The sequence below is a fragment of the Platalea leucorodia genome (genome assembly GCF_965183815.1).
Source record: "Platalea leucorodia genome assembly, chromosome: 15".
In the NCBI taxonomy this organism is placed as follows: domain Eukaryota; kingdom Metazoa; phylum Chordata; class Aves; order Pelecaniformes; family Threskiornithidae; genus Platalea; species Platalea leucorodia.
Genome location: NC_138837.1, coordinates 12,762,461 through 12,777,143, shown reverse-complemented (window position 1 = coordinate 12,777,143; position 14,683 = coordinate 12,762,461). Strand labels below are relative to the sequence as shown.

General features: G+C 54.3%; 1 protein-coding gene across 1 annotated transcript; it reads right to left on the bottom strand.

Annotated features, from left to right (window-relative positions):
* Nucleotides 1-2,357: 2,357 nt before the first annotated feature.
* LOC309597896 (olfactory receptor 10A7-like) lies at nt 2,358-3,377 on the bottom strand (the record flags this gene model as incomplete). Its single annotated transcript, XM_082327887.1, has 1 exon — nt 2,358-3,377. The coding sequence occupies one exon, from the start codon at nt 3,375-3,377 to the stop codon at nt 2,358-2,360; it is 1,020 nt and encodes a 339-aa protein (XP_082184013.1).
* Between the last annotated feature and the right edge of the window lie 11,306 nt (nt 3,378-14,683).

Sequence of the window (14,683 nt, the reverse complement as noted above, 5' to 3'; positions counted from 1 at the left end):
TCTTTCAGAGGGATTTTTGCTGGGCCTGAAGCATCAACAGAAGTACCAACTCCAGGAGCAAGAAAATGACCTTCATCTTCAGCACGCCTGTGAGAAGGACAAGCTCCACAGGCAGCTCAGAGCTTTCATCCCTGCGCACGGACCCTCAGGGGCAGCGGAGCAAACCCTCCCTTGTCCCCGTCTGTGCGATGGCCGGTGCCGAGACAACACCGTTAGCTGGGTTTCTCTTCACCTGCAGCTGAACGGCATGTTCCTACCGAGGTCTGAGACAGAGCGATGCCCTCAGGTCCTCTGCGAGAGGGCAGGGAGAAGGGGGCGAGAGATTCTCTGCCAGCTTCAGCCCCACCGATGGTTTCCACGGGGTCAAAGCGAGAGGCTCCAGAGTGATGGAGAGCCCCAGCCCAGCTCCTCGGCACCCCGGGGTGCATCCCGCCTGGTCCCAGGGGCTGGATATGGCCCGTCCTCATGGGCGATCCTCATTTTATCCCTAAATCTTTCTTTGCTGTGGGTAAAGCTTCACTCCCTCAGACGCTTTTATGCTCAGATGTGATGGTGTAGAGCAGTGCCCTCCAAACTTTTTTGACTGCACACCCTTATCAGTGAAAAACTTTTGAGCGTGCACCCCCAATATATGTATATTTATTCATAAATTATATGCATGTACATTATAAAACATACACAGGAATAGACATTTTAAAAGGACAAGATAAAGATTAAATAAACACTAGTTTTAAAATAAGATTTTATTTTACTATTTATTTTATTTTATTTATTTTTATTATTTTATTTTATTTGTTATTATTTATTTTACTATTTATTTTATTTTACTGGCACCTCCAGAGCTGCACACCCGACCAAATACCAAGGTAGCTCCAACTGGCAGGAGTGGTCATGAAATCAGAGGTTTCCCTGGCAGTAGGGAGAGCAGAGGGGTGGCCGATAGCACTGGCTCCCCCTGCCCTGGGGACCGTGGGGGGGAAGGGACGTGAAATTCCTGTTTTATTTCCAAAGGAGCTGCTGATTTTGTAGATGTCCTAAAAACTGGGCTCCTCAAGCGGCCCTGCCTTATCCGTGCGCTCTGAGAGGACGTGTTGCATGCTCACCCGAGCAGGATAAGGCACGTTGGGTTCCTACTGGGAATTCTTTGGCTCCAGCAGGGACGGGGGTGTTTCCGATCACAGGAAACCAGTCCCCATAATTTCTGCTAAGTAGGAGTCTTACAGAGTCTTACTTGTAAAGAAATCCCAATCCAGCATTCAGCCGAGGTCCGAGCACAGTGTCGCTGTGCTGTAGGTGTAGCTTCTTACGCACACTGAGCAGTGGCCACAGCATCCTTTCACGCCCCTTTATTTACGACCACCAGGTAGCACCTTCCGGGCTCCGTGCACTGCCGAGAGCCCCTGAACCCTTCCTGAAGGCACACCATGAACCAGATTAATCTGCTCTCCCACCCACGGTCCTGCCTTATCGCCCCCATTTTGCATGAGGAAGCAGCTCTCCGTTCCCAGGATTAACTTTGACTCCCGAAACTACAAAGATCAATCCCCTGGCAATGGTTTGCCTACTTATACGTATTTTATGGCATGAAGGGAAAGACAGCCGGCTCTGCAGCGTTTGCAAGTCCAGCCCAGGCAAGATTATCTACCACTTGACAGGAGATGCAAACAGCCGAGCATCGCTGCTGTGCTTTGCGCAGTGTTTCACCTCAGAAAGGGCTCTGCCTAGGAATAAAAGCTCTTTCCAGAAAGCCTGACAAAGCCCTAGTGTAGATAAATGGTTAAAAAAATAAGGCTTAGCAAGGGCATCGTCACATCAGAGGCAGCGTGTGGACAGCCGGTACAGCTTCTCTGCCTGGGCAATACCTATTCCTTAGGAAAAAAGTTCCCAAAATTACTTATTGGGAGAACGCCCGTGGCCAAGCAATTAGCAATTTTACAAAATTCCCTCCTAGTCTACTCAGGTCTCCAGAGTATGTTGTGTGCCATCCTTCTGCCACCGGTCCGAGAGGTGAAGATCTCTGCAGTGCCGCACATGGGAAGGGTGGTACCCGGCTCCTGGGGTGGGATGAGAAACAGCTCGCCTGCCCGCGGTCGTACCCGTGTGAGTTGGGCTTTCTGAAGAAGATGGGCTTTCTGAAGAACACTGCGAGTTCAAGGCAGCTGTGCTGGGGGCTTTCAGACACAAAGGGAGTCAATGCTGTGAATCTGGTACCCAGCCCCCAGCTCCCCACCGGGCAATAGCGGCTCTGAGCATTGGATGTGTTGGTGACGGGGAGCGAGGAGCTGCTGGCTGTGTCCCCACCAGCACCGTGCAGCACTGCCCAACCGGGAGCCCCAGACCCCTTCTTGTGTGTTGGGTCACCGAGAGCCGCATCCCTGCCGCGGGGAGGGTGGGGGTCGCTCAGCGGCAATGCCTGCACCCTTGGTGGACATCTGTAACACCCCCCTGCGCACGGCCTTCCTGATGGCCCCCTTGACCTCACTGTTTCTCAAGCTGTAGATGATGGGGTTGAGCATGGGGGTCACAACGGCGTACAGCAGGGCGAGAACATCGTCTGTCTCCTTGGAGCCACTGGATTGAGGCACCAGGTACACAACAGCCCCGGCGCCGAAGAACAGGGACACCACGGTCAAGTGGGAGGTGCAGGTAGCAAAGGCCCTCTGCGTCCCTGCTCCCTTCTGGAGGACAGCCCTGATGATGTGAACGTACGACACGAGAGTAAGGAGGAAAGAGCCCATTGCAATAGTCCCAGCCAAAGCATACGAGGCGGCCTTGTTAAGGAGAGCATTAGGGCTGCAGGACGCCTTCAGCAAGAAGGGCATCTCGCAGAACAAGTGGTCGATCACGTTGGCCCCGCAGAAGGGCAAGTGGGCTGTGAGGAAAGCCTGGATCAGGGACGAGAAGGAGCCGCTCAGCCATGAAACGGCCACTAAGCAGTGGCACATCTTCTTGCTCATGAGCGCTGGGTAGTGGAGGGGGTGGCAGATGGCCAAGTACCGATCGTAGGCCATGGCAGCCAGGAGCATGCACTCAGAGCCCCCAAAGCAAAGGAAGAAGTAGATCTGCGTGATGCAGCCCACAAAGGAGATGGTCTTCTGCGGTGAGAAGGAGTCTCCAAGGATCTTAGGGAGGGTGACGGAGGAGTAGCAGATGTCCAGGAAGGAGAGGTGGCCCAGGAGGAAATACATGGGGGAGTGCAGGTGGGCGTCCAGCCAGACGAGGGTCACGATGAGCAGGTTCCCCAGCACCGTCACCAGGTAAATGAGTGAGAAGCACAGGCAGAAGGTCACCCGTGCTCTGTAGGCACTGAAAAATCCTGAGAGAAGGAATATGGTGGGGCTGCTGAGATTTCCCCGCTGCAGGGATTTGGGGCTCATCTACAGGGAGAGCAGGAGGAGATAAGGACAGGTAGGAGGAGGGTGAGCGCTCACCCCTGCCGTGGGGGAATCACCAGCCCTCCGCTCTGCTGTGCGGTGGGCTGAAGCCCTGCCGCTGCCCCGGCACCCCTCACACCTCGCTCCAGGGGCTTGGGGGGGGATACGTCTGCGGGGGCAGGCGGTGGGTCTCAGCCCACGGGGTTTCAATCATCGAGGCAACCCCCAACTCTGTGTCACCTGAAGGACACCAGAGAGAGCTGGGACCTCACCATTGCGGTCAATAAGGATCCCAGGGACTGTTAATCGGGAGCGGATGAGAGCAGCTCCTCTCCCTGCTCCAGGTTTCCTGGGCTGCAACTGGAGATTGGTCTGAAGAGCCCACAAAACGTGAGGGGTTGGACCCTGCCTGAGCAGTTGCTGCCCTTCACGGGAGCAAATTGTGTTTACACCATTAGTGAAGATACAGAAAGATCTGCTTCCCCTCTCCATCACAGATTGTGGGAGCAGTCTCCAAAAAAAAAAAAAGAAGAAATCTTTAAATGTTACAGACAAAGAAGGTGCCTGCTTGCAAATATTGCACTGTAGATGTTAGCGTCACGTTCGCACCGAGAAAGCAATGCAAGGGAGGGACCTCTGAGAGTCTGAGAGACCACAGGAGGACCAGAAAGGCATCTGAAGGTGATGGCATAGTTCAAACAGGCTTGAGGGTGGCAAGGCAAAGCAGAGACACCAGCCTGCAGGAAAAGGGAAAGACTCTGAATCTAATGAGAAACTGGAGCTCAGGGCTAAACGAAGGTGAGATACAGAAGATTTTGAATGTGAGCCTAAAACTACTGAATCCACAGGAAGGAGATGATCAGAGATTCGCACAAGCCTGCGAGAAGCTGTTGGTACTGACAGAGCTGTCACTGGGTCCTTCCAGAAACAAGTGTGGGAACATCTGCCAGGAGCGAAGAGGAGGAGGGTGCCAGGCTGAGAAGACTTGAGCACCCTCAAACGTCATCGCAACCATGCTGGGGATGTGCTCCACAACGTGGAGATTCAGGGATTTGTCCTGGTGGCCAGCAGTCGGGGTGCCTGTGTGAGCAGGGAGGGAGGGAGGAGCAGCAAGCCCAGCTGGGTGCCACGGGAAGGGCTGGGGCGCTTGCGTGGCTGGGAGCCTCCGTGGACACACTCCTCAATGCGAGGAGGCATGCCAGCAGGATGGGAGAAGCCTTCAGGGATCTGAAGCTTTGAACCACGAAGGGAATGGAGGTCGAAGGAGAAGCGTCTACTCTCCATGCTGGTTTGGGTTGTGCTGGAAGAGCAGGAGCTGGTAAACAAGGGCATAACCACAGAGGGAAGGGAAGCACCTGGAGGGATAAGAGCAGCTGAGAGAGCGGCATGGGCAGCGAAAGGCTGGTGTCTCGTCTGGCTCAGGCAGGGCAGATGGTCCATAGGAAATCACACAAACGATTGTGGCCTCATGCAAAGCTGGTATGGAGAAATCAAATTACTACATGGAGACGTCCATGGCAGCAGATGTCCCCACAGGTCAGAGAAACAGCTGGTGTGACCAGAGCAGGGGCAACGGAGGGCACAGGGGGAGAGGGTGAGAACAGGAGGAAGGGTAGCACAGCACAAGACGTTGAAAGGCACTGTCAAAAGATCTTCCTGGATCTGAATTGCCTTGGGAAGAAGGGAAAGGAAGGTCTGTCCGGACAGTGCTGGGAGCCTGTCGCAGATCTCCCAGCCAGACTGGGGCAAGGACAAAGCCCCAGGAGAGAAATTCTTCCAGGAAGAGTAGCTCTTTGGAGTGGGGAGGTTATAAATCACAGCCTTGTCTGTAATGGTCATTCCAGATATCCTTTGGATATGACATCTCACATATCTCTTCACCAGGTCACAGCATGATGCAAGCTGATGGTTTTTTTGTACCTGTTCCTGAAAAATAGGCTGTTTTTAGAAGAGCTATCTGAGAAAATAACTTCAGCTAGAGTAGGCATGAGTCAATGCCATTTTGCGTAAATGGGAAGATCAATAGGAGCAGATTGGTGGCTGCGGCTGTGAACAAGCACAAATCAGGACAAGTGAGGAGAGCTGGTTACTGCAGCTGGGCAGATTTGGGAAGTCGAGCATGCAAACATAGAAAAGAGCTGGGATTTCATGAAAGCAAAGATGCAAAACGCAGCTAAAAACTCCTTCCTGAGTGCAAGGGAGAGGCTGGTGGAGCAGGGCTTCTCCCCTAGCAAACGAGCAACGTATAGACACCGGGGATATTTGGAAAGAGTGGAAAGTCTGCAAAGAAAGAGCCTGAAAAGCGGTAAGCAAAGTCTGCACTGAAATATGAAGGAGTGCAGGGAGCCTGTGAAAACTGCTTGTAGTGTTATGAGATTAATATACGCCCTTCAGCCAGGTAGTTGAAGGACAGGCAGCCCCGCAGTGCTTCTCAGTTCAGTGCCCTGGAAGTCAGGCATCGCCCACTCCCAGTTTTCCAGGACAATGACAATTTATGGCAAAGGTAGGGTGGCCGGTGACAACACGAGGGCACAGGGACAGCAGCGTCAAGGAGGGAGGAGAGTCTTCAGACGTTTGCTGCATGTCAGCGGGGCCGCGGGAGGGGAGCGTGGCTGGACCTGAATTCACTGCTGCTTCTCCTGCAGTGAGGGTGCAAAGTGTCTTCGTGACGGTGGCTGTGTCTGTTGGGAGAAGAGGAATCCAGAACCAAGTGATTGCAAGGCTTTAGGGGAAAGAAAAAGAAAGAAAACTAGGTGGGCACAGGAGGTCTGGGACTACGGAGCAGTCTACCTGCTTACAGGGTCCTCGGCTGGAGACCCAGTGGTCCGGTCAGCCCAGGGAGTCGTGAGTGTGGCACAGGATGCCAAACTGGCCGTGGGGCAGCGGAAAGGTTTCCAGTCCATGTGGGGAAATACTGATGCTGTGGTACGTTAGTGAGACCTTGCTGGGGGGTGCACAGGGAGCGGGGAGCCCACGCGAGGAGAGGGAAGGTGAGCTGGGCTGCCAGGATGCCTGGAGAGGGGAGAGTCCATTGGAGAGGACACGGCGTGACGTGGTCAGCCTGGAGAAGCAAAGCCAAGCAGGGAGACGGCTGCGTCATCGGGGAGAAAAGCCCTTCACTTGAGCACGCTGCTGTGGGTAACCCTGGCACAGGCAAGCCTGCAAGAGCTCGCAACTTAATCCCAATTCCAAAAACGACTTTGACTCAGGAATCATCTCCTTAGATCTAACGCACCAGGGTTTGGACAAGGAGCCGAGGTCTCACATGGTGCCTTCTCAGGAGCTTTGGGGCCCAAAGTGCTCACATCATGGGGCAAAGGCAGGAGGGGTTTTGGTTGCTAAATCTCTTTGTCACCACTGAAAACTTTTCTCTTTACCTAAAATAAACCTGTTCTCAGTATAAGTAGGTGTCCACAGAGCCTTTGCAGTGGTTTAATGAAGCAGAGGTGGAAAACTACATCTGGTTCACCTGGAAGACGGCACACAGACAAACCTGGCGCAAGACCCCTGGGGAGGGCACCCAGACCCAGCTCCCTCCCTGTGCCCCATGGCTTCCCCAGAACTGGGGGCATAACAAGGACCTGCTGTCCCCAGGGCACCGCCACAGTCTGGGCTGCCAGAAAACCAGCTTGGCTTCTCTGGCACCAGTTGCCTCAGTGGGAGGTGGAGGGTGCAGGGGGGATGAGGCACGGCAGACCATGCATGTCCCCCAGAAATGCCCTCCAGCCCGCGAGCCAGGGAAGGAGGAGATGTCAAAGGCATTGTGTGACCGGGATGCAAGTGGCATCTTTATTTCATTTTCTGATAACTGTAGGGGTTTGCAATTACATCTGTTGATCTGATAGTCATTAGCTGGATGATCAGCCAGTCATTGGAAGTGTCTGTTTGCCTTTCTGCTAATTAAATTGCATTTGATTTGCAATCAAATCTAATATGAGACAAGTGAGCTCGAGGTAGACTCATGAGCAGCTGATTGGCACTGCTCTGCACAAAGCGCAGGCCAACACCACGGGCTCGCTGGGTTTGTAGAGCCGCATCCTGGGCAGACCAGGAACGCCGATGGGAAACAGGCTGCAGCACAGGTGAACGAGGGGCACGTCTGCAGCTGGGCAGCGCCGTGTTTGCAGTAGGGGCAGGGCTCCTGCCGTGCTGCGAGCAGGCGAGCTGCGGTGCTGTGAACTTTGAGATGCGTACCAGGCACCCAGGTACTCATCTGGCTGCTGGGCCATGAGAGGGACAGCAAGGACACGCACGTCTGCTGGTTGTGGGAGAGGGGCGCAGGGCAGGGCAGGGCAGAGCTGGCCTCGCAGGACCCCGGCATGGGGCTGACTCCTTCCCTCCTCGATCTTACAGCTGTCCTGCCCTCAAGCACTCACCCCGCACAGACATCGGGGACATCGGTGACCCCGTGCCTGCATGGCTTACCTTGAGAAGGCGCTTTCTCTCTCCACACCTGTCTGGCAGCACCAGCGGTTTGGGACACCAGGGTGATTTCAATATACTCCAGGGAGGCACCTGGGAAAAGATCCCCTGTTACAGCAGAGTCCATAATTGCTCCGCACAGCCCCTCGGGCACGGTGCTTTGGGATGCCGTGGGAGCAGGGAAGCACACTGCGAGGGAATACGGTGTGCTGAGTCCTGTGCTTGGTGCCCGACCGTGGACATCCCCCGCGGTGGGATGCTCCAGCAGCATCCCCACGAAGAGGCCCCCAAACCTCCAGGGGCCAGGACTGGGGGGCAGGTCTGAAGTTGTCTTTGGACTTCTTAGCAGCTAGAGACACCCAGAGGGGTGGTCCTGCGGTGGGGCTGGAGTACACAGCGGGCTCTGCAGCCAAAGTGGCTCCGAGACACCCCTAAGCAAGAGCCCGAGTCCAGGAACATGTCAGAGTTTGGCTCTTCAGCCTGTGCTTTCCCTTTCTAGCTTGTTTTCCCCACTTTTGCAACTGAGAATGTACCTCCTGGCTTTGCTGGATAACCTTGGTTTCATCTAAACAAGCTCATCTAGATTTTAGAGTGACTTCAGGGGCTCTAGCAAGAATAAGGTGGGTTGTTTCTCTGAACCGCTGCTCAGAGACCTTCCACCTCTTAGAAATCTGGGAATCTGGAAGGGAAGTTTCTCCCCAGCTGCACCAATCTGCAAAGGTCAGGGTGGGGCCTGAGAGCATCCACATCTTCGGGGAGGGGAGAGTGATGGAGACACTGGCCAGAAAGAGGAGCACCTCTCCCTGATGCGGCACTTCTCCCTGCCCCTCCGACTCAACCCCGCTTCCAGTGCACACAAGTGCATTTTGGAGCCTAAAGTCTCCCTCCTTCTACTTCACCATGGCAGCCTCGGCCTTTCCCGGCTCTGCCCGCAGGTGTCTGGCAGCAGCAGGCAGCGCAGGGGACGGCCAGAGGGGCAGAAAGGGGAAGGCTGGAAGCACACCGAGACCACAAGTGTTAGGAGTGGACGTCTTCCTTGGTATTGGCCGCAATTATAATTAATTTACGGGTGGTGAATAATGAATAAAGAATTTCCATGAGCGTTTGGTGCTCAGCTGGTCGTGTTCAGCTGGGTTCCTCGTTATCAGTCCCATTTGCTTATCTCCATGGCCCGGGGAGCCACAGGAGGACCTCGGTTGGAAGGCACCTCAGGTTTCTCTGGTCCTGCCCCTTCTCAGTGCAGGGCCAGCTTTAAAATTAGATCAGGTTGGTCAGGGACTTGTCCACCTCAGTTTGGATACCTCCAAGGATGGGGAGGTACTCAACCACGTTTCTGGATGTGCTCTAGTGCAGGACCACCTTCATGATGAAGAACTTTCTCCTTTTGTCCTACTGGAATTTGCTCTGTTGCAGCTCGTGCCTGTTGCCCTTCATCCTTCCACTGAGCACTCCGGGAAGAGTCCGGCTGCGTCCTCTCCAGGTCCTCCCCTGAGGCAGGTGGAGACAGCAGCCAGACGTCTCCTTCACCTTCCCTTCTGAAGGCTGGACCAGCCCGCTTCTCAGTGTCTCCTCATACGTGCTGTTCTCCAGGACCTGACCAGCTTCGTGTCCTCCACTGGGCTCTCTGCAGTATGTCAGGACCTTTCGTGTACTGGGGAGCCCTAAACTGGACCCAGCTCTCCCAACGTGGTCTCACACGTGCTCCCTCGAGCTGATGGCTGCCCAGACCAGGATGCATCTGACTGCCTTGGCTGCAAAGGCACTCTGCGGACCGATGTTCAGCTTGCTGCCCACTGGGCACGCAGGGCTTTTCCTGCAATGCTGCCATCTCCCTGCAGGCCCAGTCTGCCCAGTTGCATGGGCTTAGCCCAGCCCAGTGGCAGGACTTTGCATTTGCCTTGGCTGAACGTCAGGAGGTTTGTGCTACCCCATTCTGGGGGCTGCTGTGGCCTCTCTGAATGGCAGCTCCAGCGTAACAACCTGTCCCCAAAGCTTTGTTGTCCCCAAAGCTTGCACATCATCACTGATATTGGGCATTGCTGGGACTGATGCATCTTCATGCATTTCAGGAGGTGCTGACCCTGGCACCTTGGGAAGTCCCCAGCCCCACTGCTTCCCACCTTCAGGCCACCAGACACTTCCCATGGGTTAGGTCAGGAGTCATGGAGCCAGGGTATAAAACCACATCCTGAGATGATCCAGGTTGAAAATAGCCACACACTTCCAACAGCTTTCAACACCTGGAGGAAGCGGGAATGTCCGAGAGCAAGTTGCGTTTTGGGTGCCGGTGCCTCATGAAGCTGTGGCCCAAAAGGGCACCTTACCGCCCCAGCAGGACTGAGTTTTTTTTCCCTCAGTTTTAATGGGTCTCAGTTGTGTTATTAAAAGTTTCTGAACTTCTGCAGTCTTAACTTCTGAAAAGGCTCCAGGGGGCTTGTTGTGCCATTACAACGCCCGGGGACAGGAGCTATATTTGCCCCTTCCCAAACCAGGGAGCAAAACCAGTGTTTATTCCTCTGTGGGGCTCAGACCAGCACGGAGGTGTCTACAAGCAGTAATTGGCAATTTAGAGGTGCCTCACTCCTGACCCGTGGGAGTTCAAATCGTTTATGCCTGGGCTGTTGAGAGCTGCTGCCCATCGCCCAGATCCCAGCGGGGGCTGGCCCTGAGGGTGGGGAAGGGCTCAGCTGGGCTGGCACCCGCCAGGTCCCATATCCAGTGGCACTTGGGGAACCCCATGGTCTCACTCGACACCATCCAAGACAGATGGTCAAGACCTGATGACTGCGTGTTGTTGGAGTGACTCCTGCTGTGGTGGCCGTACCGCTGGCTGGTGACGGTGGTGCTGGCACCCGTCGCATGCAAAAGGGCACCCAGGAGGCTCTAACGCACGGTTGCTCCGGGCAGGTTGGATGGGCACCTGTGGTCTCAGGTTTTTGGGATGGCCAAGACCCCACAGGTCCTGAGCAGCAAGGAGGACCTGGCTCATGGGCTGAAATCAAAACGCCTTTCTCGTGAACAGCCAGTGCTATGCTTAGAACTAGAGTCGATTTGATACGGTCACATTTTATTTTTAAAAGGGAAAAAATGGAAAGTCAAGAGGATTAAATATCACATATGGCACAGAGATTGTCTGGAAAGACCAGCTTAGCTTCGCTCTGAGCGCTTAAGCTGATATTAGCAAGTACAAACCCTAACCAACATTATAAAGGGAAAGCCTAAATGGAAGTCAGCATGATTAAATCAATTCAAAGCAGCTGATCAGAAGTAAGATAAATGTTCTTAAGCTTGCCGAAGCTGTATCCACATGAAGACAGTAAAATGAGCCCTGGTAAGTTAACTGGCAACAACATAAGACAAACAACAAAGGCACCAGATTTGTCCCCTTGCTCCTCTGCTCTCAGGAATGACATCTGCACTTACTTATATTCCTTTCGTCAAAGGTACCGGGAGAATTTAACACTAGAAAATGTTTGGCCGGTAGCCAGTCAAATTCAGAGTGAGTATTCAAAGAAAATAAGCTGATAAAAAAGTGAAGAAACTCCGCATCTGCCTTGGCTGAGGAGGAGCTTTGATGGATCCCCAGGCTAGACGATCTCCTTTGCCAACACATGAGAGGGTCTGTCCCACCGATACAGAAGTACAAATGAGTAGTAAGACAGAGGAGATGACATTTCCAGTCAACGTAAATCAGGTACGAAACCCAAACTTTTCACTGCAGCATGTCATCTGCTGCTGGGACTCACCTTTGCTACCTCTAGTTTTCACCAGCAGACCAGAAGAAGCAAATACACTGGCTTTTAAAGAGGTTGTTGGAGGTAAAGAGACAACAGACAAGTAGATCTGCTACACAGTGTGGGCAGATACTCACAAAAGCTGTAATAAATGGCAAACCTGGTTGGTGTATGGACAAATTATGTCGCAGGGGAGACTGAATCCAACGCTTGCACAGGAAGATCACACCTCAGAAATACAGTTTCTGAAGGAGTCAACAAGATATGGGTGCTGGACATCCCCTGGTCAGCCGAGAAGGGTCTTCATCAAAGCTTGCAGGGGACAAGCTGCCATACACTAAGGAGGAAGATCCTGATGTAGATAAATGAGTGGCTGAGAGAAAAAGGGAGGAAGGTCACCCAGGGAGCTCACTGTGCCAGCAGACGTCTTGTAAAACCTCTCGTCCACAGGCAGCAGGCGCCAAAGGTGGCAGCTGCAGCATTAGGAGAAGTTAGGAGAAGATCGGGGAACGGGACAAGGCATCATGTAGATCTAAGCTGTACCCAGACCTTCTCAGCTGGGTGGAGGTCCAGGTCTGGTCACCCAGCTCCAGCAGGGACATGGGCTAAGCAGGGGAGGGAGAGAGAAGGATGAGAGCCACAGCTGGGAGAGCAAGGAGACTTGTTAAAGATTTAAGACCTGCAATAGCATGAAGTGGAGGAATAGAGAAGATAAATAGTCTCACATCACCAGCAAGCACCGCAGCCGTCGACTGTCTCCAAATTGCTCCTCACACATCAAAGGCTGGTCCAGCACCTCCCTTGCCCCATCACCCCTCTGCTCTCTCCAGCAGCCGGTTGGGACTCGTGCCATGTCCCACCTGCCGGGACGGGGGAGTGAGATTCGCAAATCCCCTCCGTGTGGATTAAAGTGAAATAACACTCAAGGTCCGTACATAAACATCAACTTTAACGGGAGATTTCTATAGAACAAATATTCTGTAAATGTTGGCTCTCTAACAATTATATCGACCTAAGCTATGTGGCTTTATGGGAAATAAAGGTAACCCTTGCATTACTCGACAGCTTTAGGAGGGGAGAGAGAGAGAAAGAAAGAGACAGAGATAAAGAGATCACCAGTCCTGGATCCAGTGTTGGACCTGCCAACGGCGGTATTCAGGTAGAAAGCCTGTGTAGGCTTGCACGTGCCCCTATTTATTGGCCCCAGTTCCTGGACGTCTGGAACCTTCTTTCATCCCAGTTCCAGGAGTTGTTGAGACACCCATCAAATCAAGAGAAGTGACAAGTGGCACTAGGTCCCTCCTGGTGACTTAACCCTCCCTCGACTCCTGGAAGCTTCTTTCAGGGCTCACAGTACAGGCGTCTGGGGCTCATCCCTCACCACCTGGGTGCCTGGGCTGATCTCTGCTGCACCAACCCGGTCCACACCAGCCCGTCTCACCAGCGTGCTCCCACGGCGCCTGGCCAAGGAGCTGCAAGTGAAACCACTGCGACAAGCGAAAAGGAGTGCAGAGACCACTTCGAGCTCCTTGAGAAGGTGCCTCACCCCAGGAAGCCCTTGGGAACATTCAGGGAAGAAATGTCCCATGTCATTAAATATACGATAGCATCTGGCAAGGTTTGCTGGGGGGATAAAGGGGGACAGGTACAGTCTCTTCACCTCCTTTTCGCCGTGTCCCTGCGTGCTTCTCCTTGGCCCTGTATCTGCCTGGTTGAAGGCAGGGTGCTGGGAGAGGGGCCGCGCAGTCCGATGAGCATTGGATGAGCAGCAGGTGCAGGGACAGGCTTGATGGGAGCGCTGTGGGATCGTGGGGGCTGCGGTGGGGACCCCCCGCCTGCTCTGCACGGAGGGGACTGACACCCAGAAAAGAGCTGAAATCGCAGCCTGTGTGCATCCTGCTCCGGGGCACAGGGTGCAAACAGCCAGACAAAAGGAGGAGTGGAAAATGCAGGCGATAAAGAGAAATGAGCTCACCGCTGTCTGGCAGAGTGATGCCTGCATGCGGCAGGAAGGAAACATTTGGCTGGAACACGATGTGGAGACACCAGGACTCCCCGCCACACAAAGTCCTCGGCGAAGGGCGTTGCTGGCAGCAGAATGTTTTCATCTGCATCAATACATGTACCGAAAACAAGCCTCCAGGCAAAGCTGTGTGTGGGCCTGGTGCTCTTGGGAGCGCGGCAAATGCTGAACTGTTCCAGTCCAAACTGCTGGGGAGAATTCCTGCTGGAAACGCTGGGCTCCTTCCAAAGAGGGTGGAGATGACGCTGGGTTGGGAAGTCCCAGCGAGGTCCCTTGCCCTGCTGCTGCTGGGATGCATCCAGCTCTTGTGATCCTCAAGATCAGGAGAGGCAGTTTCCCAAACGTATTTTCCTGGTCCATGGGAGGAGGCAGGAGTCCCTGGGAACATCCCGAGATGCTCAGCTGCTGGGACGACACCTCCCAGGGGTACCTGCTGCCATCACGCAGCAGCAAGGCAGGTCCGGGCTGAAACGAACGCCTGGGTGACCAGCCAGGCTGGCCAGGGACGGGCAGGGTGGAAGGGCCAGCAGAGAGGGTTTTGGAGGAACTTCTTTTTCCAGGAGAGGCACAAGGTGCTTCACACCCTGCCAGACCTCAGTGCCTGCAAGCCCTGCCCGAGCCCTGGAGCTGAGCGTGCGTGGGGTGGCAGGGCTTTGCTGGGGACATGGGTTACCCAGGGCGGGTTGTGGTTTCTCCTGGGTGGATTTGAGGAGCTGAACAGAGCAGGAAGGGAAGGATGGGGTGGGATTTCAGAAATATAAATTCAAAGGAAGACAGTCTCTGGAGGCAGAGGTCCACCACCACCAGATAACCTGACCCCAGTGGGGGCTTTCTCTGCCCGGTGCCCAGGGGCAGAGACCACGTGCAGCCCCGCGCCAGCTCTCTGGGTTTGGGTCCGGAGGATTCAGACACCCACCTTCCACCTTCCACCAGCCCTGCAGCACTGCGGGGCTGAGAGCTCCCAAAGCTGAGTCTTGTCCCTGCCTTGGCCCAGGCTGAGCTGGTGGGCGAGCGGGGCTCCAGGGAAGCAGAGGGCTGCAATCGTAGCAGGGCAAGTGGAGGGAAGGTGATTTGGATGGTGGCGGTGGTTGCAGCCCTCCAAACTCCAACCTCAATCTCTGTGGCCAAGT